The sequence below is a fragment of the Emiliania huxleyi genome (genome assembly GCF_000372725.1).
Source record: "Emiliania huxleyi CCMP1516 unplaced genomic scaffold EMIHUscaffold_71, whole genome shotgun sequence".
NCBI lineage: Eukaryota > Haptophyta > Isochrysidales > Noelaerhabdaceae > Emiliania > Emiliania huxleyi.
This window is the reverse complement of record NW_005196681.1, coordinates 237,260-262,811: the sequence shown is the minus strand read 5'-3', so window position 1 is coordinate 262,811 and position 25,552 is coordinate 237,260. Positions and strand designations below refer to the sequence as shown.

Sequence of the window (25,552 nt, the reverse complement as noted above, 5' to 3'; positions counted from 1 at the left end):
ATGTCATGCGTGACTCCCCATTTGCATTTCTGAAAAGGCGTTTTAAAAAATCCAAGAGAGGGGTGGGAGGGCGGGAGTATCCAAAAAAGCCGTCCAAAAAGCCACAAAAAGCCAGCGAGCCTCCCGTTTTACGCGATTGCTCGCGAAGCGCAGCATGATGCGTGGCCAGCGCGCGGGAGCAGGTCGGCGCCGACGCTGCCAGAACTAAGACGAGACCGCGACCGACGGCGGGCCGTGCTGGTCTGCTGGCGAGCATCCGCGCTGTGCTATAAATCCGGCCCTCGCCCCCTTAGCGCTTAGGGGTACCCTAAGGGTCTCATCTCTCAGCAAGAAAAAAAATCGGAACCCACACAGACTGTCAGATCAGATCACAGAGTTACACGCTCAGTACGGAGAGGCGGTCAGGCGCAAAGCCAACAAGCGGGTTCTCACAACGTGTACACTCGGATAACGTACATATACACACACTCGCGTCGCCCACGCTTAGTTTTCCTACAGACTCGAGACCGCTAAACGAATCTCGAGGGCCGACGACACGAACGTACGGCCGCGGGCAACGTGCCGAGCTCACAGCTCCTTTGGCTTGGCGCCGCCTCCTCTCCGCGCGGCCTCGCTCTCGGCGCGCCTCACGACTAGCGCGGTTGGCGCGAGGAGGAGCGCGTAGTGCGCCGCAGCGAGCAGCGGCTGCGACGCGACGCCGAGCCGGCCGACGACGGATCCGCCGTAGAGCGGCGCGACGACGTTGATTGCGGAGTTGCCGATGTCGAGGACGGAGAGGACGAGGGCCTGGTCGGCGGCGGGCACCGACTTCGAGAAGAGCGAGGCGAGGCACGTCTTTGTGATCCGGCCGAGGACGGCGGAGACGGGGAGGTGCAGCCTACAGCCGCGCGAAGTCGCGGGTGAGTCCGCCGCCGCTTCGCCGGCTCTTCGCGGCGGCGGCGGCGCCCGGCGTAGAGGAGGAACGCGCGGTGGCGCGACTCGAGGAGCGAGTTGAGGGTTGCGAGGCAGAGGCAGAGGCAGAGGAGCCGCCCTTCTCCCCGGCTGGCCGCGAGCCTGCCGACGAGGAGCCAGTCTACCGCGAGGCCGAGCAGCTGGTTGTACGAGGCGAGAGAGCCTACGGACACGGGCCGTGGGCAGGTCACGGCCACGCCCGTGCCGCGCAGCCGGCCGCGCGAGGGAAGGCGAGAGCCAGACACGGCCGGAGAGAGGGACCACACCTGACGGACGCGGCGCCAGGTCGAGGAGTGAGGCGCCAGGTCGAGGCGTGAGGCGTGAGGCGCGAGGCGTGAGCAGTGAGGCGCGAGGCGAGGGACTGCCGCCTGGCTCTCGTACAGCGCGTGCATTGAGTACCCCGCCCGCATGAGCAGGCTGTACAGCAGCCGGAGCAGCAGCATCTCGCCGCCGCCGCCGCCGAACGCAGCCGCCGTCTGCTGCAGCGAGGAGCGTACGGCGGCGACGCGGCCACCGCCGCCACTCCTCCCGCCGTCCCCGCCGCTCTCGCCGCCGCCCTTTCCGCCTCGCGCGGCCACGTGCGGAAGGCAGAGCTGCACGAGGGCGATGTCGGCCGCAAAGAGAGCCGCCGCCGCGAGGCACGGGATGCGCCGCCCATAGCGGGAGGCGATGATGCCGCCTGAGCGAAGAGGGCGGGCCGTGAGCCGCGCTGAGGAGAGGCGGCAACGCGGGCGGGCGCACCGAGCGCTTGGCCGAGGGAGAGGGCGAGCGCCATAGTGGAGGAGAGGCGGCCGAGGGCCTGCGTGCGGCCTCCCTCGTCGGTGAGCGAGCTGAGAAGCGCCGTCGAGCATGTCATCGTCTGCTTGGCCAGCCCGACGATCACTCGGGATGCGACGAGCAGCAGCAGCGACGTCGCAACGCCGGCCACGGCGTAGGAGAGAGCGGCGCCGAGAAAGCTGATCTGGAGCGAGAGCTTCTGGCCGAGGCGGCGGTCGCCGACCAGGCCAATGACGAGTCCGCCCGTGAGCTGAGCTATCGCGTAGACGGAGGAGAGCACGCCAAAGCTCTCTGGCGTGCCGCCGAGCTCCGCAAAGAGAAATGGAAGGTTCGGCAGCACGAGGGCGACGCCAAACATGTCGACGAAGACGGCGAGCAGAAGTACGTTGGTCGGAGAGTCGAGAAGGCGCAGCAGTGGCGTTGGCCGCATAAACGTCGAGAAAGCAGCTTCGGAGCCCTCGAGCGAAGGCTCTCACTCAGCCGCGGAGAACAGGCGGTGCTGTGCCCGCGCTATCCTGCCTACTCTTTGGCTTTGGGGTGTGGCTCTCTACTGTGCTGCATGAATGGTTGGGCAAGTGTGAACAGCAGCTCGTGGCCACGGCGCCGCAGGCGCCTGTTGCTGGGTCCAGGTGATAGCCCTGGATAGGCAATGCATACGCCTAGTTGGGCCTCAGATCGCCCGACCGCGTCCCGGTGCTCTGTGGTCGGATTTGTGACGCCGCCGCACCGCGCCGCGGCCAGGGGCCCTCCGGAGGCTGAGGATGGCCGTGGCGGACCGGGACGAGCTCTGGGAGGTTCAGTGTCAGTGACAGTGTATACATTGTAGAGACTGACCATGTGCACAATATCTCTCAGTCTAGCTAAGCCAGGGGAGGCGATTCCGGGGCCGTACAGCAGCTTGATGGTGCTTCGCCGGCGTGCGTCCCGGAGCGGTCCCGGTTGGGCGGTCCGGGGGAGAAAACTCAGGACAACGCCGACACCGCTCTGATTCGACTTTTTACTTCAAACAAAGACAGTGGCACGCGCCGCGGCGCGGTGCATGCCACTGTCAGGAGCGGATCCGTCAGTTAGTTGTATTCACGCCGGGATCGTGTCCTGAGTAACTTGCCCAACCATTCCTCCAGCAGAGTATCTGGTCCGAGGTGCGATCCCTTACGGCGCCGCGGGTGGCTGCAGGACGTTGAGGTTCCCTCCGGACCTGTATGTAGTGCCCAAGCCGTTTGAGTCCCAACCCTCCGCCTTCAGTGGCAGGATCCCAGGGGATGTCAGGGATACTGCGTAGCCCTTCCTGGTGGAGGCACGCGATTCCGTGTCTCCTTTTACGCGCCATGACCCTCACCGAAGGTGCAATGGAGTTAATCCGAGTGAAATAGTGACATCACACGTTCCGTTCGGGGCGGGCTGTGGTGTCATAGGCGGCGGCAATGCACCGATTCAATGCACCAATTCAGGCGCGTTGTGCTGCATGCCACCGCCGTCGCTGGCGCGGCCACCAGCGTCACAGCCAGCATGTCGGCCAGCGCCTCGACTAGCAGATCGGACCACGGTGCATCATCCACCGCAGGCACGACGACGACTCGTGTCTTCCTCATTCGCCATGCGGAGAGGCTTGATCACGTGCATCCAGAGTGGGCACGGGACGCGTCACGGCCACACGACGGGCCGCTGTCGCTCGTGGGCCTCGAGCAAGCGCGCCAGACCGGCAAATGGATAAGAGAGCGCGTGCAGGATGGACCCTTGGTCGTGCGTAGCTCTCCGCTGGTGCGCTGCGTGCAGACTGCTGGATGCCTCACAGACTCCATGGGAGTCCCAACGCTCGGCATTGGGATCGACGAGGCGTTGGCAGAGGAGGAGACCTTCCTGCGGCCTCGCATGATGGGCACGCATCGGCACTCCGTGCTCCCAGCCGAGCACACGGCGGTCCCACCGACGAGCGATTCGGCTCCTCGTGGTGTGTGCCAGCCTGTGCTACTTTGCCCGGCCGACCTCCTCGCCATACACCGGCACATCGACGTGCACTACCGCGGGCAGACTTGCCTCGTCAGCTATGACCCAAGCTCCGGTGCCGAATTGAATGGGCTGACGCATCATCCGCAATCGGCCGTAGAGCGCGCGCACAAGATCGCCAACTGCATGGAGCTCCTCGCTCCTCTCGGCTCGACGACCATCCTGGTGACGCACGGTGCGCTCGCGAGGAAGATCGGTGCTCTACTGGTCGGCGTCGATCGAAAGGACTTTGTAGACTTTGGCTATGCTGAACTGGTTGAGCTGGTGTGCCACAGCACGGATGGCGAGGCCTGCCGTGCAGGGACTTGGCAGGTCGTTGGGAAATATGCACCGTTGGGCGCCGATGCAGGGCGGGATCGGCTACACTGAGTCCGAGAACCTTACACCCATGTGTTTCGCGAGCGGCGTCCGCGGCTTTTCGCCCCGCAGCGACGCTGCAGCTGTTGTCCGCAGACCGCACCTTATAAAACGCTGGTGCAGATGAGGTTTTCTCTATAGAAGTCGGAGCCTTGCGTCCAAGGAGAGGCAGCGTGCGGCTCCGTGGACTCGGCCATCACCCGCGGGTGAGAGGGCGAGAAGAAAGCGTGCCCGCCCTCTGAGGCGGCCGTCCGAGTCGGGGAGGCACCCCCACACAAGCACACAAGAACCACACCTCATCGCCCGGCATGCACACACACCGGGTGCTGTCCATGAAGGTTGCAGCGAGAATCGGCGAGGGACCGGAAGAGAGATAGGAAGAGGCAGACGCCCAAGGGTGGGCGACGGCTAGCACCACCACACTTCTCTTATTAAAATCCCTGTGTGTGGTGGCGGCGTGCCGTCCTCCCATCCCTCCCTTTGGACCTTATTTGGCTCGTAGAGAGAAGGGGCGAGGGGGGGGGGGGGGGGGGAGAGAGAGAGAGAGGGAGAGAGAGAGAGAGAGAGAGAGAGAGAGAGAGAGAGAGAGAGAGAGAGAGAGAGAGAAGACAGAGCGGAAAAAAGAAACCACGCACCCTCGTTTCTCGCCGGCGGCTTCGCTCTCGCCGGCGGCTTCGTGACACAGCCCAGAGCACACAGCCCAGCCCGCCCGCCACACGCACCTACATGCACTCCTCCACCGCTCTCGTTGCCGTCGCTGTCGCCGCGACCGCGCTCCTCCTACTGCAAAGGCAGCGAGGCCTCCTGCCGCTGCACCACCGGCCGCTGCGGCCGTTTGGCGCCTGCGTGGAAGCATCGCTCCCATCCCTGATCCGCAATGGCGCGCTGCTGCGGCGCCTGTGGCGGCAGAACGGCGGCCTGCTCGTGCTTCGCGGCCTCTCGCTGACGCCTCGCGGCATGCTCGAGCTGTCTGCGCTCTTCGGGGAGGTGGAGCAGGAGCTGGATGATAGCAAGATTGACTTCCGGGTGGGCGGTCTCTCGTCGGTCATGCGCATCGGCAATGTGCGCGACGAGACGGGCCGCCTAATCTCGATGCACACCATCTCCGCGCCGCTGCCGCCGGGCGGCTCTGCTCAGTACCGAGCCGCCGAGCGGCAGCCAGCGTGGCACACGGACTCGCTGTACCGCCGGCGGCCTCCCGTCGGCTCGGCGCTGTACTGCGTGACGGCCCCGCCCTCGGGCGGCGCCACGTGCTTTGCGGACGCGACGACCGCCTTCGCGAGCCTGGACGAGGTGACCAAGGAGCGGCTGCGGGGCCTGACCTGCGTCTGCTCGATGGCGCACCACGACGCAAAGGTGAAGAAGCGGGGCTCGCCAGACTACCCGACTCTCTCCGAGGCCCAGCGGAGGGCCAACCCGGCTCAGAGAGTGCCTCTCGTGCTGCGGCACCCGCAGACGGGCAGGGAGGCGCTGTCCGGCATGAACGCGGGGACTTGCGCGGTGCTGCCCGGCGGGGCCGAGCTTTCGCGAGCGGAGATGGACCGGTGCGAGCTCGAGGCGGTCGAGATGCCGTCGGTCGAGGCGGAGCTTCGTGCGCTGCTGCCCTTTGCGACGCGCGACGAGTTTGTGGTCCAGTGGCAGTGGGAGCCGGGAGATTTTGTCGTGTGGGACAACCGATGCACGATGCACTGCGCAACGGGCTTCGAGTGGCAACGGTTTACGCGAGAAATGTGGCGGACGACGCTGGTGAGGGAATGGGAAGAGTAGCGCTGGTTGTTAAGAGTGTCGTGAAACTGCAAGAAATAAAACCGAAAACCAGGAGGCGCAGGAGGCTGTGCTCTGTGGGTCGTGGCTCGTGGCACCACTGCCACCACACGCCCAAAACCCGAAAACCGGCGGTGCAACTCGCAACTCGGAGAAAACGCGAACGAAATAACTTGGAGCACTTGGAGTGCAGTCATTAACAACGAATAAATCGACGCGCTCGAACGCGCCCGCAACGAGGGCTCGAGGGGTGGGAGAAGGACCGGGTCCCCACCACCTGCACGTAGCACGAGCAGGATCTTGTATTGCAATAACTCAGGGACACAGAGCTCAGAGGAACTTGGAGTGCAGGTTGGTAGCCGCACGCCCAAAGAAAGAAAGAATTCTTAAAATACAAGTCACAGCACACTGCTCACTGGCACGACAAGGGCGCGGACTGGCGCGGACTGGCACACCCACCGGCTCACCAAGAAAAAAAACGAAAAGAAGGCAGGGATGGGAGGACGGCACGCCGCCACCACACTAGCCCTCGCGCGTTTTTTTCTTTCTTATCTGAGGCTACGAGTTGCTGCTGGTGATGCAGGCGGAGAAGCTCACGAAGCTCCACAAGAGCCTGGAGGATGCTTCGAGCTTACGCGGCTCGGCAGGCGGCCTTGGCTTCAACGCCGCCGAGGCAAAGGCGGCGCGAAAGGCGGAGAAGGCGGCAAAGAGGGCGCGCGGTGGGGCAGAGAACAAGCGCGAGTTCCAGTCGACGAGCGCCGGCGCGGTGGCCGCTGGCCACTGGGACCCGTGGGCGCGGCCGGTGGCCTTTGAGATGAAGGCCAAGAACACCGTCGCGGGCGGGCTGTACTCGATGTTTGTCAAGGGCGAGACGGTGGGCGGCACGCTCAAGGAGGCGCAGCGGGCGGCGGCGGACGAGGCGGCGGGCATGGGCGCCCCGGGAGAGACGGGCGCCAAGAAGCGCAAGGGAGATGCGGCGGCGGCGGGCGCCTCAAAGCAGGAGAAGAAGAGCAGGAAGCGCGAGAAGAAGAGCGAGGCGGCGGCGGAGAAGGCGGCGGCGGAGAAGGCGGCCGGGGCGAAGGCGGCGACGGGCAGCACGGGCGGGTTTGACTGGCAGGCAGACATTCTCCGGAGGCTGGAGGCGGCGCCCGGCGGGAAACTGGACGCCAAGCGGCTCCGCAAGGCGGCGGTCAGCGGGGCGGCCGCCGCGCTCGGCTCGTCCGACAAGGAGGATCTGCGCAAGGCCTACCGGAGGAGCCTCAAAGGCTTGCGGCACCGCGTGAGCGTGTTTGACGACCCCGCAACAGGCGCCGAGGCGGTGGAGCTGAAGAGGTAGCGGCGGCCTAATCGGCGGCTGTGTGTGTCACTGCGTCTGGGGCCTCGAGTCTGCTGTCTGGGGGGCTTATGCGTTATCCGGATCGGACTCATGTTATTGTTAACTCGGACCCCCCTTGAGGCCTGAGGGAGGGTGTAGAGGATGTAGAGTGTAGAGCGCTGTAGAGCTGTAGAGATGCAGAGCGCTCTGGAGCGCTGTAGAGCTGTAGAGCTCTACATCCGCCGCGTGACGAGGCGCCTGCGTTGTAGAGCGATGTAGAGCGCGATTTTGTTGTAGAGTTTGTTGTAGAGGCTCTACAGCCAAACCGCCGGGAAGGCAGTGACTCAAAGAGGTCGAGCCGCGCTAATGGGGTGTCTCCGAGCTTAGTGGAGCTCTGATGGACGGCCCTGACTATCCCTGACACACAGAGAGTCCCTCTGACGGCACACAACACCCTATAACTGCGTCATGACCAGCCTGCCATGTGTCGCCGGTGCCGCATTCGTCGCTGTGCTTCTTTAGCAGGCGGTGGACTGTCGGCTGCGAGGACGGTCGCATTTGCGCGAGGCGAGGCGAGCATTCAGACGCCTTATCTGCGCCATGACTCGCGCCAGCGCGTGCGGGAGCTCCTGGCTGAGCGTTGAGTCCAGGCGAGTTGCGCTGGCCACTATCGCTACGCCGAGCCGAGCTGACGCGCCGAGGCGCCGGCCAGTCGCAGCCGTGAGGCATGCCACAGCAGCAGAGGCATCTGCCACCCATTGGGCGGGCAGACAGAAGGCCAGGGCAGCACTGGCAAGTGCAACGCGCCTCATGTCGGAGAGCGACCGTGCCTCGTTCGCCGCTTATGATGTAGAGTTTGTTGTAGAGATTTCACGTTGTAGAGCGCCTCTACATCGCTCTACAACGCAGGCGCCTCGTCACGCGGCGGATGTAGAGCTCTACAGCTCTACAGCGCTCTACATCTCTACAGCTCTACAGCGCTCTACACTCTACATCCTCTACACCCTCCCTCAGCTTGAGGCTCGAAAAGCACCACTTGCGGCTTGCGCATGGGCTTGCGTGGCGCGGGCTTAGCCGGCGTGTCGGAATCGCCCGCCCGGCCGACACGCACGACACTCGACACGCGACACGGGTCCCGACCGAGGTGCGAGACACACGACCGGGCGGCACGCGGCTCGCGGGTCGTGGTGTCAGTTCTTTCGACGTTCATTTTCCGCGAATGGACTCGGGTCGGGGCCAAGTTGCTGGAAAAGAATTTAAACAAGACAACTCTCTCTCACAGCACACAGGCTCGACACAGGTGCGAACTGGCGCGTGCTAGTACTATCACCGGCACACCACCGGAGCAAGTTGCTGGAAAAGAAATAACCGTCCTCGCACACGCCGGAAGAGTCGATCGGAAGAGTCGATCAAAGCGACGCTGTCCAGTCACTCGGGTCTTCCTGTCCAGTCCCAGCCGGCTCAACCACGCCAAGCATGATCTCTGCTCTCCTCGCCCCGCTATCGGCTCCCCAGGCTGACCTCGTCACGAGTCTGCCAGGCTTCGACAGCTGGCCGTTCAAGCTCTACAGCGGCTATCTCGCAGTCAAGGGTCCCTTCACGCTGAACGATTACGATGAGCTGCGCATCCACTATCAGTTCCACACGTCGCAACGGGACCCGCAGAACGACGCCGTGGTCACTTGGCACCAGGGCGGACCGGGCGGCTCCAGCATCGACGTCGGCCTCTTCACCGAGATGGGCTACTTTTCGCTCTCCTCCGACGGCCCTTCTGCAAACGAGTTTGCGTGGAACAAGGTCGCCAACATGCTCTACCTCGAGTCACCCGCCGGCAGTGGCAACAGCGCGGGCTTCTCAACGTGTGTCAAGGCGGGCAAGCCTGTGGGGTGCAAGTGGGATGACGTCTCGCAGGCCGAGGCGTATGCGCACAGCCTGGTCGAGTTCTCGCGCGCCTTCCCCGAGTTCGCCACCAACCCGCTCTACCTGACTGGAGAGTCGTACTTTGGCCAGTACGGCGAGGCTTAGCCGAAGCAAGCAGGGCGAGGCGACAGCATCCTCTGACCTGCGTCCTCCGCGGTGCAGGCCCAAACATCGCGAGCTACATTCTCTCGCACGCGCCCTTCAACTCGACGCTCCCCCTCAAGGGCATCGCGGCGGGCAACGCGTGCTGGGGCGGCGACGAGACGAGCGTGGCCTGCAACGGGCCCAACGAGGAGCGGAACGACGTCGAGATGTACTTTGGAAAGGGCCTCGTCTCGAAGAAGCTGTACGAGCAGGTGCAGGCCGCCTGCGACGGGCAGTTCGACGAGCCGGGCGCCGCGTGCGACGTCCTCCTCGAGCGGGTCTCCGCCGAGGTCGGGCCGCACAATGTCTACAACATCTATGACAACTGCGACGAGATGGAGGAGCGGCTCGCCGCGCACAACAAGTCGATGCGCTGGGCGCGCCAGCGGCTGCGCGCCGACCTCGCGCCGCGCTCGAGCTCGGCGGAGGGAGGCTTCACGTGGCGGTGCGGGGGGATGGCTGCGACGGAGGAGTGGATCACTCGCCCGGACGTGCGAAAGGCGCTCCACCTCGACGCTCCGCACAAGTCGAGCTTCCACTACTCCCTCTCCGGCCCCGCCTCGATCACGCTGTGGCCCTCCCTCTCCGCCAAGCTGCGCGTGCTCATCTACAACGGCGACGCGGACGCGTGCGTGCCGTACAAGGGCAACGAGGAGTGGATCGGCATGCTCGAGAAGCGAGGCGTCCTCACCGAGGCGAAGGCGTGGCGCCCCTGGTACCTGCCCGGCAAGCGCCGCGCGCCCGCCGGCTACGTGACGGCGTACACCCCCTCCGAGGGCAAGCACGACTTCTCCTTCCTCACCATCCGGCTGGCAGGCCACATGGTGCCTACCTACCAGCCGGCGGCGTCGCTCGCCTTCATCTCCTCCTTCCTCGACGCGAAGCCCTTCTGAGGCGGCAGCCGGCGCTCTGGTCTCTCGTGCCGGGCGGTTGGCCGTGCGCCTGTGCTGTGCGCTGCGTGGACTGAGCCCGCGTGTGCGGCTGTGCGCTGCGGCGACCGAGCCAATCGCATCGAGCGAGAGCACTTGCCGGAATGCGGAGAGCCGGCCGAGAGCGGGGCGTGCGCGCGGGTGTGCCGCCGGCGCGGGGGCCGTCGCAACTCGCACATTCCGGTCGCCGGCGTGGTCGCGAGCTCCGACAAGGCTACTGGCTAGCAAGAGGTCCGCCGTGTCTGTCTCGCGTGTATCTGTTTTTATCTGGTGACGCTACTCGCCAAGCGGACCACACCTCTCTCTGTGTGCACACATATCCGCGCCATCCCAAAAGTCGAGGAGCGACCCGCTGGAGCCGGCCCTGCTGCACGCGGGCTTGCCACAGCCATCACATCGGGTCGGGGAAATGACGGGCTCTAGTTGGGCACGACGGTGCCAAAGAACTGGCCCTTGAGCAGCAGCTCCTTGGGCACCTTGGAGCCGAGGTCGGTGTCGGAGGGCTGCTTCTGCACAAAGACGCCGCCAAACTCGCCCAGCTCCGCGTTGACCGAGGTGACCTTGAGCTCAATCGAGCCGCGGCCGACGTCGAACTTCTTGTTGTTCTCCTTGAAGAGCGACTCGTCGCCGCCGGCCTGCAGCGCGGGCAGCGCGACGGCCTGGTCGTAGCCAGTGGTGGTGCCGCGGCCCTTCGGGTCGAGGAAGAGGCCGGTGCGGTAGGAGGGCACGTTGAAGCCGCCCGACATTTTGAGGCCCGGGCTGATGGAGGAGGTGGCACCGTCCTGGGGCGGGGCAGGGGCGGCGGGGTGAGGGGCGGCGGGGTGAGGGGCGGGTGGGGGGAGCGAGGGAGGCAGGCGCGGCGAGGGGTAGCTGCAGGGTGGGGGGTGGGGGGTGGGGGGGTGGGGAGGGAGGCAGGACCGGCGAGGGTGCGAGAGGGAGCTGGAGAGGCTGGCGCAGGGAAGAGTGCGGTGGGCGGGTGGGCCACCGACTGCGCGACGAGGTTCTTCACGGTGAAGAGGAAGGGCACGCGCTCGCCGCCGGGCAGCTGGACGGTGGTCGGGGCGTAGTCAATGCCGTCCTGAAGGGGGGGGGGGGGGGGGAGGAGGGGGTCCCGGGTGCCTTCCGGGAGAGGAGGGGAGGCCCGCCCTTCCCTGGGGGCAGGGCAGCTTGCGGCGACAGGGTAAGGAGCCGGGCGGGGCCCGGTGCAGCGGCGGCGGTGCAGCGGCTGCCTTCTCGAGGAAGGTGAGCTTGCCGTCCTTCTGGACGAGGTCGCCCTCCATGCCGGTGAGGACGTAGGTCTGGCGCGTCGTCACCTTGGTGTCGACCGCCTCGGTCACCACGCCCGACTTCGTCAGCTTCTCCTCCAGAACCTGCAGCCGTCGGCAGCAGCGGCGCTGTCGCGAGGCGGCGCGGGGGCGGAGAGGAGGGGAGGGGGGCGAGGGGAAAGAGGCCGGCGACCGGGTGCAGCGCGGAGTGCGCCGCCGCGGAGATGCTGCCCCATCAGGCGTGGACGCTCGACGCGCGTCGTGTGAAGGCTGTGCAGGAGGGCGCGCCTGGAAGGAGGTCGGCTCGAGGCAGAACTCGTCAATCTTGTAGTTGCCGCCGACCTTAATCTCGGTCTTCATGCCGTCGACCTGCTCGACCACCGGGCAGGTGTTGGCCAGCCCCGTGCCCTTGATCTGCTGGTACGTCAGCGACGCAATGTCTGTGCGCGTGAAGGGGCCGGCCGACGCCGACTGCACCCCGACCGCAAGCACCGCAGCAGCCATGCCAGCGACCTGACCGGCGGTGACCGAGTCCTTCGCGGCCATGCTGACGTCGGCGGACCGCTGCATCGGCGCGACGCGCCCCGGGGCGGGCGTCACGAGCGAGCTGCTGAGCGAGAGGGCAGAGGCGAGCATGGCGACCGAGAGAGGATCTGGGAAGCGAGCAATTACGCGAAGTTTTTCTTTTTCACACACCTTGTTCTTTAGAAGAAAATACGTCCTATGGTCTATGAGAGGTTGAGCTGCGAGCCCTGGAGGCCCTGGGGATGGGGGGAGACTACCCAGCCTTGCCATTCTGATCATTCCCCTTACCTTGTCAACTCAGTCCATTGAGCATTGTCACCACGTCTCGCCGCGGTGGAGCTCTGCGACGAGGACGTGGCAATGCGCTGCTCTGCTCAAAGCGATGCTGGCTCTGCTGCTGACCCTGAGTGGGAGGCAGTGCTGGCGCAGCAGATAGCAGAGGAAGCAGAGGAAGAGGAGCGCCCCAAGTTTTCTCACGCGCACACCACACATGACCGACCATCAGGACACTTGCACTTCCGCCGCCCTCGCCCGTGTCCGAGTCGCGCCTGACAACAACTGCCTCTTCTCGACGGCCGCGTACCTGTGCGAGGACCTCACCTCCGAGCTCGACCTGCGCGCGGCCGCGCGCCGCCTGCGCGCCGCCTGCGCCGACAGCGTCAGCGCCGACCCGGACCCCGACACGCGAGCCCTGCTGCTCGGCCACGACAGCGTGGCCGACTACGGCGCGTGGATCCGCGTGGAGACGCACTGGGGCGGCGAGCCCGAGATCCTGATGCTCGCGCAGCACTACAATGTCCAGATCGTGCTCGCGTCGTGCGAAACACTCCGCTGCTCGACATACTCGGCCGACGCGCCGACGGCGAGCGTGTTCGTGCTCTACACGGGGCAGCACTACGACCCGCTGGTGGGACAGCCCGCTGCTAGCGACGCCGGCGCGAGCCCGCTGCGCCGCCTCCCGCTCGACGCCGGCGTTCGCCTCGCGGCGAGCGCGATTGAGATTGCGAGGGCGCACAACGCCGAGGCGGAGCGGAGGAAGCTGGAGCGGCGCGTGAAGAGGATCAAGTGCGGCGGGTGCGGCGCGATCGTCGCCGACAACGCCGCCTTCCAGGCGCACTGCACCGAGGTGGAGCACGACGACGACTTCACGTACGAGTGCGAGCAGGTGAGGCTGCGGGAGTCTCTCCTCGCGCCGCTCTCCTCCTGCTCCTCCTCCTCTGCGCCTCCTCTCCTCCTCGGCTCTCCTCCATCTCCTCGCTCTCTCTCCTCCCTCTCCTCCTGTCTTCGCCCATCTCCTCCGCTTCCCCTCTCCTCCTCTCCACTTGAGGCGACCTGGCGAGGCGACCTGGCGAGGTGCCCGCAGGTCGAGCTCGTGCCAGGAGATATGGGGAGATATGGGGAGATATGGCGAGGTGCCCGCAGGTCGAGCTCGTGCTGGGCGAGGGCGACGAGCTCCCCGACGGCCACGTCGACCTCGAGTCGGAGGGCGAACAACCACTCCCCACCGCGCGCTCTCCTGGCAAGGGCTCGTTCCCCAGACTCAGCACGAGGCGGTAGGCGTGCACGCCTTCTACAACGCCCTCTCGTCGGAGGCGCTCTCGCTCTCGATGCGCTGCACGCTCGCCCCCTTCGAGCTCGACGGGAAGAGGTACCCCACCCTCGAGGCGGCCATCACCGCCGACGCCGTCGCCGACCTCCCCTCCTCCGAGCAGCGCGCCGCAGCGGTGCTGTCGGCGGTGCGTGCGCAGTACGCCTCCGAGGCGGCCGAGGGCTCGGGCCTGGCGGCGCACCTCCTTGCGACGGGAGACAAGCTGCTCGCGTGCGTCGACCTCAACCCGTGGCTCGGCATCCAGGCGCGGGGCGGGAGGGGGGGGGGGAGGGGGAGAGGCGGGGCGAGAGGATCCACGCCCTCTCCGCGCCCCCAGGCGGGCGACGGCATCTCGACGGGCGAGAACCGGCTCGGCAAGGCGCTGATGGCGGTGCGGGACGAGCTGCGCGCGGCGCGCGGGTAGGTCGGGCCGCGACTTCTCGGCGGCCGAGTCTTGCCTTTTTATCACCGCAGCGACGAGGAGTCGCTGTGTAGGGGGAGGCCACGAGCCACGCCCCCCCAGGCCCACACCGCGCGCCGCACGTGCGATTTGGGAGACTTTTGCTAAACAGTAAACTTTCGTGCGCATCCCTTGCGTGTGTTGAGAATCTTACAACAAAACATGTTAATAGAAAGCTTGTGCTTGGAGAAATAATCAAAACGGAGCTGCCAGCTCGCAGCTGGGGTCCGCCCACGCCCCATGGCACTTGCGAGTTGCAAAGTCTCTTCCTCCACGTACCGCACGATAACACAAGAGAGAGAACAGAGATCTCGCACAAGATGCAACACCCTCTTTGCGGCAAAAAAAAACGCCCGCGGCGGAGCCAGAGGGGGGACCGCGCCGGCTCGTTTCGCACACTCTCACGCGCACTTGGCGGTCACACATAAAACGCAAAGACGTCACGTATGGCGGCGTAGACAGGGCACACCGCGTATGCTGTATCTTGTACGTGCATGGTCACGCTCTGGTTGTCGTCAAGCTCACGGTGCAGGCGGCGCCGCTCGGACTGCGCCGAGCAGCGCTGCGGTCTCCGACCCGGACAGCTTTGGCAGCACGCCCAAGAGTAGCTGGCTGAGCGTGGATCTCCCCTGCGTATCAGTGGCCGCGCCGCCGGCGCAGAGAGAGCGCAGAAACGCGCCCGCCTCCTGCTGCACCACCTCCGGCTCGGCCGGCTCCTCCTCCACCTCCGCTTCATCCCAATCGTCCCAACCGTCCGCTTCATCTTCCGCCACCGCCTCGAAACCCACTTGCGCTGCAGCTGGCAAGCCGGATGTCCCTTTCTCGCCCCAGTCAGCCCCGGAGGCCATGCCATCGCTTGCGCCGCCCACAATCGCATCTCGCAGCTGCGCTCGGAGCGAATCTGGCGAAGGCACCGCGGTATTGGCATGCCCCTTCACCTCGGCCTCGCAGTCAACCTGCGAGTCGCGCAAGAGCAAGGCGGCAATCGCGCGCAGCAGCTCCAAGAGTGTCGCTGAGCTATGCATCTGTGGCAGCCGGTGGCAAATGATGAGTAGATGGCGCAGCGCAAACGACGAGAGCAGCGGCGACGAGAGCAGCCACACCATCACGCAGAGCACCGACTGGCCGCTCTCGGCGCACCGCTCGTCATTTGTGAGCAAGACGTCGACCGCTTCGAGAAGTGGGAGCAGCAGCGGCGGGTCGCGCACGGTGAGACGGAGCGAGGAGAGCACGTACAGGAGCATCTCGGAACCCTCAGTGCGCTCAAGCCCCTCGCACACCGCGGGGAGCTCCGCGTGGACGGCGGTGAGTAGCGACGACGCAATGAGCCGCGCGTGGGCTGTGTCGCGTCCGGAAACAATCGGGGCGGGGAGCGCGCGGCGGCCGGAGGCAGCCACGGGCGAAGGTGGGTGCTGCGATGGCGATGTGTCCGATGATTGGCGGTCGCCAGCCTCGTCCCGCAGCAGCCCCTCGAGGCTCCTGTCGGGGTGCGCCTGCGCCGAGACCTCGAGTAGCGCGCGAGAGAGGAGGGCCGTGTGAGTGGCGCGGCGCTGCGGAGAAAGTGCGAGGTCTGAGCGAAAGGTGCCCAGCAGCCTTGCGAGGAGCTGCATTCCAACCACCACCACCTTGTCCGACGTCGCGGCGGCTACCACATCAGACACCGGACCGAGCAGCTCGGGAAGGAGCGCGCGCACCCGCTGTGGAAGCGCCAGCGGCGCCGTCGGCCGTGGCACGTCCGATGGCCGAGTGTCCTCCGAATGCTGTGCGTGATTGAGTGCCAGGAGGAGGGTGGAGGCGCCGACCCAGCACGGCAAAGAGTCGACGAGCGGCAGAAAGCTGGCCCACAGCCCCTGTAGCACCGGCAGGTCGGCGGCGAGAGCCACCTCTGTGAGCGGCCGTAGCAGCTGGTCTGCCATGCGCCGCACCTCGAAACGGCGATCCGCAAAGCACTGAGTCACCTGCAGCAGAGAGAGCTGCAAGCACGTGCCAAACGGGACCCAGTTGAGCGCTCGCGCCCACTCCTCCGCCTCGCGCTCCGCGTTTGTGCCATCGCACTCCCAGACCCACCGATCCGCGCTGCTGTCGGCGCAGGGTAGCGGCACCTCGCTCGGCGCGGCCAGCGTCGACCTCGCTGGCGGAGTCGGCAACGAAAACGCGTTGGTGGCACAAAGGATCGCGGGTGGTGGGTCTTGTCTGAGCAGGTACAGGAGCGATTGCGGTGCTTCAACCGTGGCCGCCGGCGCCGGCGCTGGACTGAGGAAGGACCGGGGCGTCGCTGCCGTGTCGAAAGAGGCGCGACGGGCACGTAGAGGGCTCGTCGCTCCCGCCTCGCGCGAGGTCGTGACGGGCACTTCCTCCGCCGCGGCCTCGTGCTGCCCCCGCACAAAGTCGTAGACCAGCTCCAGCGCCAGAAGCCGCCCCTCGCGGCTCTGCCATGACAGCTGCCTCTCGCTAACGGCCTCGAGGCGCGGCTTCGGATGACACAAAGCCGCATCGCTCTCGGCCGTTGAGGCGGCGGCTAGCGGCCAGCGAGCAGTATGCGGTGCGGTAGACGAGGCAGGCGAGCAGGCGGCCACGCCGAGCGAGGCTCCGCTTGAGGCCCCGTTGGAAGGGCTGTGGGAGGGGCCGGCGGGCGACGGCGATGGCGTGGTCGGGTTGAGCCGGGAGAGAGAGGTGGAGTCGACGTGCCAGCCAGCGGAGATGGACTGCAGCATCAGTCGCACGAGGATGGGGTGGAGCCGCGTCGGCGCCGCGTCGAGTGCCGCACGGAAGAGTGCTGAACAGGCCTGGCGGACTGTCGACGCCGTGTGGGACAGGTAGGCCTCTAGCACGGGCCAGACGCGTCCCCAGTTCCGAAGCACAAAGCAGGGCGGCAAGCCGGGGAGCACAGCCGCAGCCAGGCTGAGCAGACCCTCCGCCTCGAAAGCGGACAAGTGCCCCACAGTCCCAGCCGACGGCGGGCGCGTCCACGGAGGCCCCCCTGCGTAGAGCGTGGCGGCGAGCGAAGCGGCCGAGTCGGACGCCCGCCGGATGCTGAGAAAAGGGTCGCCGTCGGGGTTGGGCGAGCGTGCCAGGGCCTCGAGCTCGAAACGGCCCGCCGGGGACAGAGGCGAGGAAGGCGAGAGCGACTCCACCGAAAGCGTCTCTAAACCTTCCCCGGGGATGCCTGTCCGGCTGCAATCTTCCCACTTGCTGCGCGCCTCTGCCGGCAAGAAAGCCTCGTCATGCCGGTCAAGCGATGCGGACGGCAGGCGCTGCGACACCGGGTCCGAGGGGGCACCGCTAGCCAGCCGGTTCATCACCTCGACAAAGACGCCATCGGAGGCACCAGACGCGTCAAGGGCCGCGAGGAAAGCGGAGCGCGCCGTCTCTCGCACAGAAATTTGCGGGTGCGCGAGCAGGCGGTACAAGGTCGGCCGCAGCGCATCGTAGCGACCCGCCTCGAGGAGAGCGTCGGCGGGCTTCGACGCGCGGATCATTGCCGTGATGCCGAGCATCAGCCCCTCGAGCGCTTTCCACTGCGACCCATGCTGCTGCGGCGGCACCCGAGGAGCAGTCGATCCCCAGGACGGCCCGCTCGCGCCCGCCGGGGTCGAGCGCGGTGGCGGTTCAGAGTGACGGCGCAAGAGCGGCCGAGGAAGCGCGTCGACACGACCGCCAACTGTTGGCGTCGCGTCCACCAAGTCCGGTCCTCCTGCTGCAGGGCCTCCCTCCAGCAGCAGCTCTTCCGAGAGGGAGAGGAGGTGGGCGTGGAAGAGGACCAACTGCGGGGGCGACAGTAGAGGAGGGAGGAGGCGGCCCACGGCGGCGGCCGCCGCCTTTCGGATCGCCGACCAGGCGTCGGTCAGCGCCGTGACGAGCAGGTGAGCGAGCAGAGCCAGGGAGCCAGGCGTGAGGGGCTCGGTGGCAAGCCAGCGGTACACGGCTCGAAACGCCTCCTCGCGAACGAGAGGCCGGTTCATGTCGGCAGCGCATGCACGAGATAATGAGAGGGGACTCCATTCGCGGTCGCCACTGAACGCTCCGCACCCCTCACCGCCTGCGCCCGACCTGCTCAGCAGCTCGGCTAGGGCCGAGATGCCGTCGCCCGCTGCGGCGCCGTCGATTCGGATGGCGTTGAGGTCGACAGGGCGCAGCGTTGCGTCGAGAGCCTGGAATGGGTCAGGAGGGAGAGCTCAGTGTCTCGACCGCAAGCGCAAGCCAGCGCGTCCGACCCTCATCTATCGCCAACAAGCAAGGCCTTCTTCGACGTGCATTGCTCGCGCGCATCTAGAGCTTCACCGATGGGTCGAAGACGGCGCCTCCGTGTGTGGACCACCCGAAGTCGAACGCCAGGAGGCGCGCGACGGCCAGAGGCGTCGCCTCCGCTGGCTGAGCTGCCGCGGCAGGGTCATGCAAAAGGCGGCGCACCACGGCGCGAGTCGCCTCAACGTCGGCCGAGGGGCTCGCTGGCAAGTCTCGCCGGCCGCGGACCGGACTGTCGCGGCGCGAGGAGGGGAGAGAGACGGCGAGCGCCGGCGCACGCGGGACCACCATTAAGCGTTACAACGTTGGCCGGCAGACGCATTTACAACAAAACTCCCCAACCCTGGGCACGGGCGCGCACGCCAGAAACAAAAACAAACTTTCGAGCGCCCACAAGTTCACCCTCCCTGTTTCTTCATGATCATTTGGCCATGTAAACATTCGACACCCCTGGCCAGAAAGGCACCTCCGCACTTGGACAGGGTGGCCCGCCCCAATCGACCCCTGAGCCCTGCCTGTTTGTTAAGTGCACGTATGTTGTAGGCTTGTTGTAGGCTTGTTCTCTATGTTGTTGGGAAAACAAGTTAAGTGACTCGTTCGCTTTCACCACCCACTGTGATTTTGTGAGCTCTGTGTCTTGATTTGCCAACAACAACCTACACATTACACCCCCTACGACCGTGGCGCGTGGGTCGACAAGGGAAAAGAATTTTACAAGAAATCAAAGCTCCCTCGCACGACACTGGGCACGGGACGGCGCGCACTGGGAAAACAGAAACGCGGCGGCTGTAGGAGTTAGGCAGCTGCAGCCACCCACGGCCTATCGGCTATCGGCCGGCGACACCTAGGCGAGGGCGGCGGCGAGGGCGGCGGCGGCGAGGGCTGGGGCGAGTGTCAGATGGAGCCCAGCTGGGCTTTCCGACCTGCTCATCAACAGTGGGAAAAGAATTTAAACAAAACAACTCTCTCTCACAGCAGACAGGCTCGACACAGGTGCGGACTGGCGCGTTGATTGATTGATGGAAGGCGAAACACAGTCCGACCAACGACTGGGACACCAACGCGGTATGGGTGGACGCAAGACGGGCGATGACGGTCGCACAGGAGCGACACACAGAACCAGTAGGTAGGTAGGTAGAAAGGTGAAGAACAGCCAGGCTCGGACTGGACACCAACGCGGTATGGGTGGACGCAAGACAGATGATGACGACACGCACGAGCGACACACAGACACAAACAAGCTCACAAGACACACAGCCAGCTGGCTGCCACACACCCTGAGTTGGCGTACACATAACTCAAGGCCACATCCTCCCTGTCGCCCCCCCCCAGCACTCCAAGGTGCCAAGAGAAACAAACAAGGGCACAACAAACAACAGACGACAGGAAGTGACATGTGAGGCTAGAGCAGCATGCTCCACCTCTAGCAATCTCTCCGGCCGGCGAGGCACGGACGAGACCGTATGTGGGGTCTAGTGAGGTGTCTATGGAGAACCACAAGACAAGACACTCTTGCGCGTGCCAGCGGGAAAAGAAACGCGCGAGCGGCACCCCTCCATCCTCCAGGCGCACCCGCCGATCAGCCCGCGCGCTCGCCTCTCCGATACGCCCGCGATGGAGCTGTCCGACCTGCTCATCAACCCGTCTAACTTGCAAACCGGTCGGATCTGGACGACCAAGAGCCGGCCTTCTGCGACAGACGGCCTGCTCTTCACCCTTGGGCTGCAGCAGCAGAGGCGCGGCGGCAACGCGTTCGTACAGGTGGCCTTCAACTGCCGCTGCGACACGGTCGCCGCCCTCGACGAGCACGGGCAGGTCATCTCCTTCGACCTGGAGCACAACCGCTACGCCGTGCTCAAGCGAGGCGGCTCTGCCGGCGTCGCCCTCGCCTTCTCCTCCACCCTCTCGCACGAACTCTTTGTGGCGCTCGAGGACGGGCTCGTCGAGGCGCTCGACGCCGCCAAGCGGGCGGCGGTGGGGCTCGAGACGTCTCGGGACGCCGAGTCGCAGGCGCAGTACCAGGCGCCGGGCGCCGTCCTCCGCGGCCACCGCGGGCCGGCCCACACGCTCGCCTGCCACCCGTCGGCGCCTCTACTGCTCGCCTGCTCGGCCGACCTCGTCTCTCTGTGGGAGAGCCGCGCGCTGCGCCGCGTGGGCACGCTGGCGGCGGGCTCGCCTCCGGGCGCGGCGCCGACGGAGCCCTTCGTGAGCGCCGCCCTCTCTCCGAGCGGAGGCCACGTCCTCACCTGCCTCCCTCACGCGGTGGTCGTCTGGCGCTCGGCCGACCTCGGCGAGACGGCGACGTACAAGCTGCCGCCCTCGCACGCGTCGGTGCCGCTGTGCTCGGTCACCGTCGACGGCAGCGGCTCGCACGCCGTCGGGGCGGGCGCAGGCGGCCTCCTCGCGCTGTGGTCGCTTCGCTCCCACCTGCTGCTCAAGCTGCTCGAGGTGCCGGGCGGCTCCGCCATCTCGCAGGCGGCCTGGCTCCCTGCGCCGAGGCAGGAGCGGCTGGCGCTCGTGTGCGCGGACGGCGCGCTCCGCTTCGTCGTCCCGTCCGCGGACGAGGTTGTCGGCACGCTGCGGCCGCGGGGGGGGCGCGGAGGCGGGTGCGGCTTCCGCAGCGTCGCTGCCGACCCGCTCGGCCGCGCCATCGCCGCCGTCTGCTCCGACGGGCGGATCGCCCTCTACTCGCTCGAGGGAGGGAGCGGTGGCGCGGGTGGCGGCGGCGTGGGCGGCGGCGGTGTGGGCAGCGCGTTGCGTCGTGAGCCGGAGTGGGCTCAGCGCGAGTGGGCTCAGCGCGACGGGTCACGGCGGGACGGGGAGCGGCGGGACGGGGAGCGGCGGGCACCAGAGCGGCGGGCACCAGAGCGGCGGCAGCGAGGGCAGCGCGAGCCGGTGCCGCGCCGGGCGGCGCCGCAGCGCTCGCGGCGGCTTGCCGGAGGGCGGCGGGATCGCGGCGGCGCGGCGGAGGCGGAGGCGGACTTTCATCGCACGCCGCTGCTGCAGGGCAGGTCGAACCTGGCGCAGCTGCTGCCCCTCTCGCGGCTCGGTCTGCTGCCGGAGGAGTCGGCGCTGCTCGACGCGCGCAAGCTGCGCTCGATCCTGCAGCGCTCCGGCCGCTTCCCCGACGAGCACCGCAGGCTCGTGTGGCGGTTCCTGCTCCAGCTGCCCGGCAACGTGTCGGCGCACAAGGGCCTCTCCGCCAGGGGGCAGCACCCGGCCAACGCGCCTCTGCACGACCGGCTCTCGCTGCGCAGCCGGCGGTGCGGCCCTCTCCCGCCGCAGCCGTGTCGCCCCGACCCGCCTCACCACCCCGGCAGGGCCCCGACTGTGCGAGCCACCTCCCCCTCCGCCTCCCCGTCCGCAGGGGCGGCCGGCTCGAGCGGCTTCTCTCTTGCCTCTCGCACTGGTGCCCGCTCCTCGCGTGCGGGCCCGGGCTCGAGGGGAGCGTGCTGCCGTGGGCTCTCGCCTACGACGGGGACGAGCTCTCCGCCTTCGAGGCCTCCGCCACCGTGCTCGCCAACTGGGGGCAGCGCTTCTACGAGTGCCACTCCCACCCGCCCGTCGAGCTGCTCGCCTCCGTCTCGGCCCTCCTCGCCTACCACGCTCCGGCAGTGGCGGTGCGGCCACGCACGCCGCGCGGGCGGGGGCGGGTGCAGCCCGCTCTCGAGCCTCCCGCACCCTCGCGCAGGTGCATCTCCAGCAGATCGGTGCGGACCCCGCCGCGTGGGCGTGGCCGCTGCTCCAGTCCTTCTTCTCGCGCGCCCTCTCGCCCGCCGACTGGAGGGCTGCCCGCGCGAGCTCGCCGCCGCCCCGGTTGCGAGGCCCGCGAGGCGACGGGAGGAGGGTTTGAGCAACTAGGCGGTGTGGGACCACCTGCTCGCCCACGAGCCCGTGTTCCTGCTCCCCGTCCTCGTCGCGTACGTCAAGCTGCACGGGCCCGCCCTCCTCGCCGCCGGCTCCGCGCAGCAGGCCTGCGCGACGCTGCTCGTCGACTCTGTGCTGCGCGTCGAGCCTTGGATGAAGGTATATAATACATATATCATACGGCCCACGACCTGCTTGAGAATGAGAAGCACTCACTCGTAATAACGATGGTTATTACTCTCAAGGCGGCCTACGCGCTGCTCGACGCGACGCCCGACGACCTCCTGCCGCGCTGGGCCCCCTTCTCGCCCCTCCCGCAGGGCCACTCCTACCCGCGACACATGGTGCCGCAAGCCACGTCCGTCGTCCTCGACGGCCGCGCAGAGGCGCCTCGTGCCTTCGCCGCTCCCGGCCCGCCCTACCCCGCCGAGCGCCTCCCATCTCCTCCCCCAGGTGGAGCGCATCAAGGCGGAGGAGGCCGAGATACTGCAGCGGCGCTACCTCGCGGCGAGGGCCGCCGAGGCGGGCGACGAGGCGGTGCGCTCCGCCGCCGCCGCAGAGGCGAGGCGGCTGGAGCGGGAGGAGGAGGAGGAGCGCGCGTGCGAGGCGCTCGAGGTTGCGCGGTGGCGGCTGCGCCGGCCCGACGGCTCGGCCGAGGCGGCCGCAGCAGAGCTGGTGCGGCGGCGGAGGAGAGAGGCGCCGTGCTGCGTGCGCCCACACGCGCTGACGGGCGTCCTCTCTCTGCGCCGCCTCTAGGCTCGGTCGGAGAGGCTGGCGGAGCGAGCTCGAGAGGAGGAGGCGGAGGAGGCGCGCGCTCACGCGCAGAGGCTGCGTGGCCTCGAGGCTGCGCTGCGCGAGGTCGACGCGCAGGCGGCGAGGGAGGCGGAGGCGAGGGAGGCGGAGGCGAGGGAGGCGGAGGCGAGGGAGGCGAGGGAGGCGGGAGAGGCGTGGGCGAGGGAGGCGGAGCCTCGAGCCGCGGAGCAGCACGCCCGCTTGGACGCGCCTCCTCGGCCCTTCCGCGAGCGTCTCGCGGCGGAGGAGCCTCGACTGTCGCCGAGCCATCGCGATTGGGCAGAGGCAGGCTGCGGCGGCGTGATAGCGGCAAGCCACGCCGCCGAGGCTGAGCATGAGGCTGCTGAGGAGGCGGGGCTGGAGGTGGGGGCAGAGCCGGCGGCGGGCGGGAGGCGCGCGCGGCGCGAGGCCGCGGGGGTGGGGGCGTCGGCCCGCGAGGCGGCGGGCGCTGAGCTGCGGCGGTTGCGCGAGGAGCTCGCCGCTTCGGAGGCGGTCCGTGCCGCCGAGCTGGCGCGGATCCGCCGCGCTGAGGAGGTGGAGAGCGAGCGAGCGGCCGAGCGGGCGGCCGAGGCGCAGCGGGCCCTTGCCGAGGGGTGGGGGCGCGGCGTCCGGGCTGCGGCGGGGCCGAAGCCGCCACCGCCGCCGCCAGAAGCTTGGGTTTGCGAGCCGAAGCCGCCGGCGGCGGGTTGGATTGGAGAGGAGGAGAAGAGGCGTGCCGTGGTCGATCCGGAGGCGGCCGATCCGGCGGCTGCCGAGCCGGCGGCTGCCGAGCCGGAGGAGGGCGAGCCGGAGGAGGGCGAGCCGGAGGAGGGCGAGCCGGAGGAGGGCGAGCCGGAGCGGCTCCAGGCGCCGCGCCGCACTCGACGCGTTTTTGCGGCGTGTCCTATGTTGCTGACGCGTCCGCCGGGTGCCCCGCAGGCGCTGCTGCGGACGCTGCAGCGACAGCGTGCCGAACACGCGTCGGTGGTGGCGCGAGGTTCCGCGGCCATTGGCCACGCGTTGGGCGAGCCCGCCCCCCTCCCGCCTCTCTCCTCCTCCCTCGAGGCGGCCCTCGCCCCCGCTATCGGCTCCGCGGTGCCACCCGCTCGTGGCACGGCCGACTCCCCGGCGCGCGAGCGCGCTGGGCGGTCTGCACCGGGCAGTCAGGGAGCCGAGAGGCGCGTCGAGACGGACGAGCTCCTGCGGCAGTACCGGCGATCGCGCGGGTCCGGCACGCCGGCGGCCTCACCCGCAGCGGGGGCGGCGGGCGACGGCGAGGTTGCCGCGGCGGCTGGCACGGCGTGCGCGACGCTGCTCGCCGACCAGTTCGACGCGCACGAGGAATGGGTCTCGTCCTTGCGCGCGAGCGCTGAGGCGGTTCACGCGACACACCAGCGGGCGCAGGCAGCCCTGGCGTCGATGATGCCGGCCGGCGCGGCAGCGACGCTGTCGCGCACGCCCAACAAGTAGACTCGGAACCTCATCGGCATGACCCTTGGCGGTTGGGACTTGGGAGGCGCATGAGTGGCCATGAACGTGGATAGATTTGTCTAGCTTTCCTCGCACCTACGTAACCCCAGTGGGGTGTGGAGCTGAGACGGTCCCCCCCTCCGATCCCCCCCCCCCCCGCTCGCACACGTGTCACAGACAGAGAGCGCTGATTGGTTCCCCCTTTTTCGTGTACTGTACATAGACATGCTTGTAACGAAATTCAATCGCGCGCGCGCACGCCCCGCCCGCCTTTCTAATCCCTAAAAGTCAGAGCACTCCGCAAAACCGACAAACTCGTGCGGAATCCCCTCCCCCGAATCGCCTTCCGACGCGGCTGTGCTGGGGGGAGCGAGCACGCGGCAGAGCAGCTCGTGCAGTTCGCCCGTGTCGCGCATGTCGGTGACCAAATTGTGGTCGCGGCCGGCGTGGCGAGTCATCTCGCAGCGGATATCCTCCTCGCCGCTCCCGCCCGCCCGCTCCCGCACCGCCTCGAGCAGCAGCTCCGCCTCTGCGACGTCGCCGGGCGCGTCCTCGCCCACGTGCACCTCGAGCAGCGTGCGCACGCCCGCCGGCGCCTCGCGCACCGCCTCGACGAGGGAGGCGGCGTGAAGCCCCTCGGCGTCGCAAGCGAGCTCGAGGCCTGCGCAGGGAGGAGGGGGCGAGCGGGCGGGACGCCTCTCAGCGCGGCAAAGCGAGGGAAGAGGAGGCGAGTTCAGAGGAGGCGAGCTGGAGGGGCAAACAGAGCGACGGGATCGGGGCCGGCGGAGGGGGGCGCGTCACCCTCGAGCAAGCTGTCGAACGGGGCGGCGGGCAGCGACATGTCGCGCCTCGCCGCGGGGCTCACCAGCACCTGCGGAGAGAAGGCAACCGCCGCGTCCGCGCCCAACGCGATGCCGGCGCGCGCCGCCGCGTAGCCCCCCATCGAAGAGCCCATCGTCACGAGCCTCGCCGGCCGCACCGCCGCGACCTCGGCGCGCAGCAGCTCGAGCGCGCCGTCGAAGGTGCTCCCGCCGCGGCCGCCCAGCCCGCGCACATACCACGCGCGCATCGCGTCGCGCACAAAGATGGCGTGCTGCACGCCCGCGCGCCGGCACGACGCCACAAACTCGTGCGACGGCACGCCGCCCTGGATGCCGCCGCCCAAGTTCGCGTCGGCGCCCGCAAAGGCGATCACGA

General features: G+C 67.7%; 8 protein-coding genes across 8 annotated transcripts; 5 read left to right on the top strand and 3 right to left on the bottom strand.

The window, feature by feature from the left end:
- Nucleotides 1-567: 567 nt before the first annotated feature.
- EMIHUDRAFT_105736 (hypothetical protein) lies at nucleotides 568-2,158 on the bottom strand (the record flags this gene model as incomplete). Its single annotated transcript, XM_005761401.1, has 4 exons — nucleotides 568-877; nucleotides 964-1,114; nucleotides 1,466-1,630; nucleotides 1,693-2,158. 4 exons carry the CDS (start codon nucleotides 2,156-2,158, stop codon nucleotides 568-570), a joined length of 1,092 nt encoding a protein of 363 aa, XP_005761458.1.
- Nucleotides 2,159-3,165: 1,007 nt separating this feature from the next.
- On the top strand, nucleotides 3,166-4,104 carry EMIHUDRAFT_216840 (hypothetical protein; the record flags this gene model as incomplete). The annotated part of the gene is made up of 1 exon (XM_005761400.1): nucleotides 3,166-4,104. The coding sequence occupies one exon, from the start codon at nucleotides 3,166-3,168 to the stop codon at nucleotides 4,102-4,104; it is 939 nt and encodes a 312-aa protein (XP_005761457.1).
- Nucleotides 4,105-4,818: 714 nt separating this feature from the next.
- Nucleotides 4,819-5,859, top strand: EMIHUDRAFT_216839 (hypothetical protein; the record flags this gene model as incomplete). Its single annotated transcript, XM_005761399.1, has 1 exon — nucleotides 4,819-5,859. One exon carries the CDS (start codon nucleotides 4,819-4,821, stop codon nucleotides 5,857-5,859), a length of 1,041 nt encoding a protein of 346 aa, XP_005761456.1.
- Nucleotides 5,860-8,944: 3,085 nt separating this feature from the next.
- Nucleotides 8,945-12,085, bottom strand: PSBO_2 (oxygen-evolving enhancer protein 1 of photosystem II). Its single transcript, XM_005761397.1, has 5 exons — nucleotides 11,718-12,085; nucleotides 11,394-11,534; nucleotides 11,150-11,242; nucleotides 9,256-10,946; nucleotides 8,945-9,187 (listed from the first exon to the last, which is right to left on the bottom strand). Exons 1-4 carry the CDS (start codon nucleotides 12,063-12,065, stop codon nucleotides 10,584-10,586), a joined length of 945 nt encoding a protein of 314 aa, XP_005761454.1. The 5' UTR covers nucleotides 12,066-12,085; the 3' UTR covers nucleotides 8,945-9,187; nucleotides 9,256-10,583.
- EMIHUDRAFT_311906 (hypothetical protein) lies at nucleotides 8,978-10,128 on the top strand (the record flags this gene model as incomplete). The annotated part of the gene is made up of 2 exons (XM_005761398.1): nucleotides 8,978-9,180; nucleotides 9,270-10,128. The coding sequence occupies 2 exons, from the start codon at nucleotides 8,978-8,980 to the stop codon at nucleotides 10,126-10,128; spliced, it is 1,062 nt and encodes a 353-aa protein (XP_005761455.1).
- A 359-nt stretch (nucleotides 12,086-12,444) lies between the features above and the next one.
- EMIHUDRAFT_216835 (hypothetical protein) lies at nucleotides 12,445-14,110 on the top strand (the record flags this gene model as incomplete). Its single annotated transcript, XM_005761396.1, has 6 exons — nucleotides 12,445-12,539; nucleotides 12,618-13,119; nucleotides 13,377-13,421; nucleotides 13,499-13,777; nucleotides 13,880-13,933; nucleotides 14,066-14,110. 6 exons carry the CDS (start codon nucleotides 12,445-12,447, stop codon nucleotides 14,108-14,110), a joined length of 1,020 nt encoding a protein of 339 aa, XP_005761453.1.
- Nucleotides 14,111-14,523: 413 nt separating this feature from the next.
- Nucleotides 14,524-18,569, bottom strand: EMIHUDRAFT_216834 (hypothetical protein; the record flags this gene model as incomplete). The annotated part of the gene is made up of 3 exons (XM_005761395.1): nucleotides 14,524-18,153; nucleotides 18,284-18,378; nucleotides 18,536-18,569. 3 exons carry the CDS (start codon nucleotides 18,567-18,569, stop codon nucleotides 14,524-14,526), a joined length of 3,759 nt encoding a protein of 1,252 aa, XP_005761452.1.
- A 1,292-nt stretch (nucleotides 18,570-19,861) lies between these two features.
- EMIHUDRAFT_465453 (hypothetical protein) lies at nucleotides 19,862-24,456 on the top strand (the record flags this gene model as incomplete). The annotated part of the gene is made up of 7 exons (XM_005761394.1): nucleotides 19,862-21,510; nucleotides 21,615-21,867; nucleotides 21,939-22,034; nucleotides 22,109-22,273; nucleotides 22,360-22,500; nucleotides 22,568-22,789; nucleotides 22,871-24,456. 7 exons carry the CDS (start codon nucleotides 19,862-19,864, stop codon nucleotides 24,353-24,355), a joined length of 4,011 nt encoding a protein of 1,336 aa, XP_005761451.1. The 3' UTR covers nucleotides 24,356-24,456.
- Nucleotides 24,457-25,552: the final 1,096 nt, after the last annotated feature.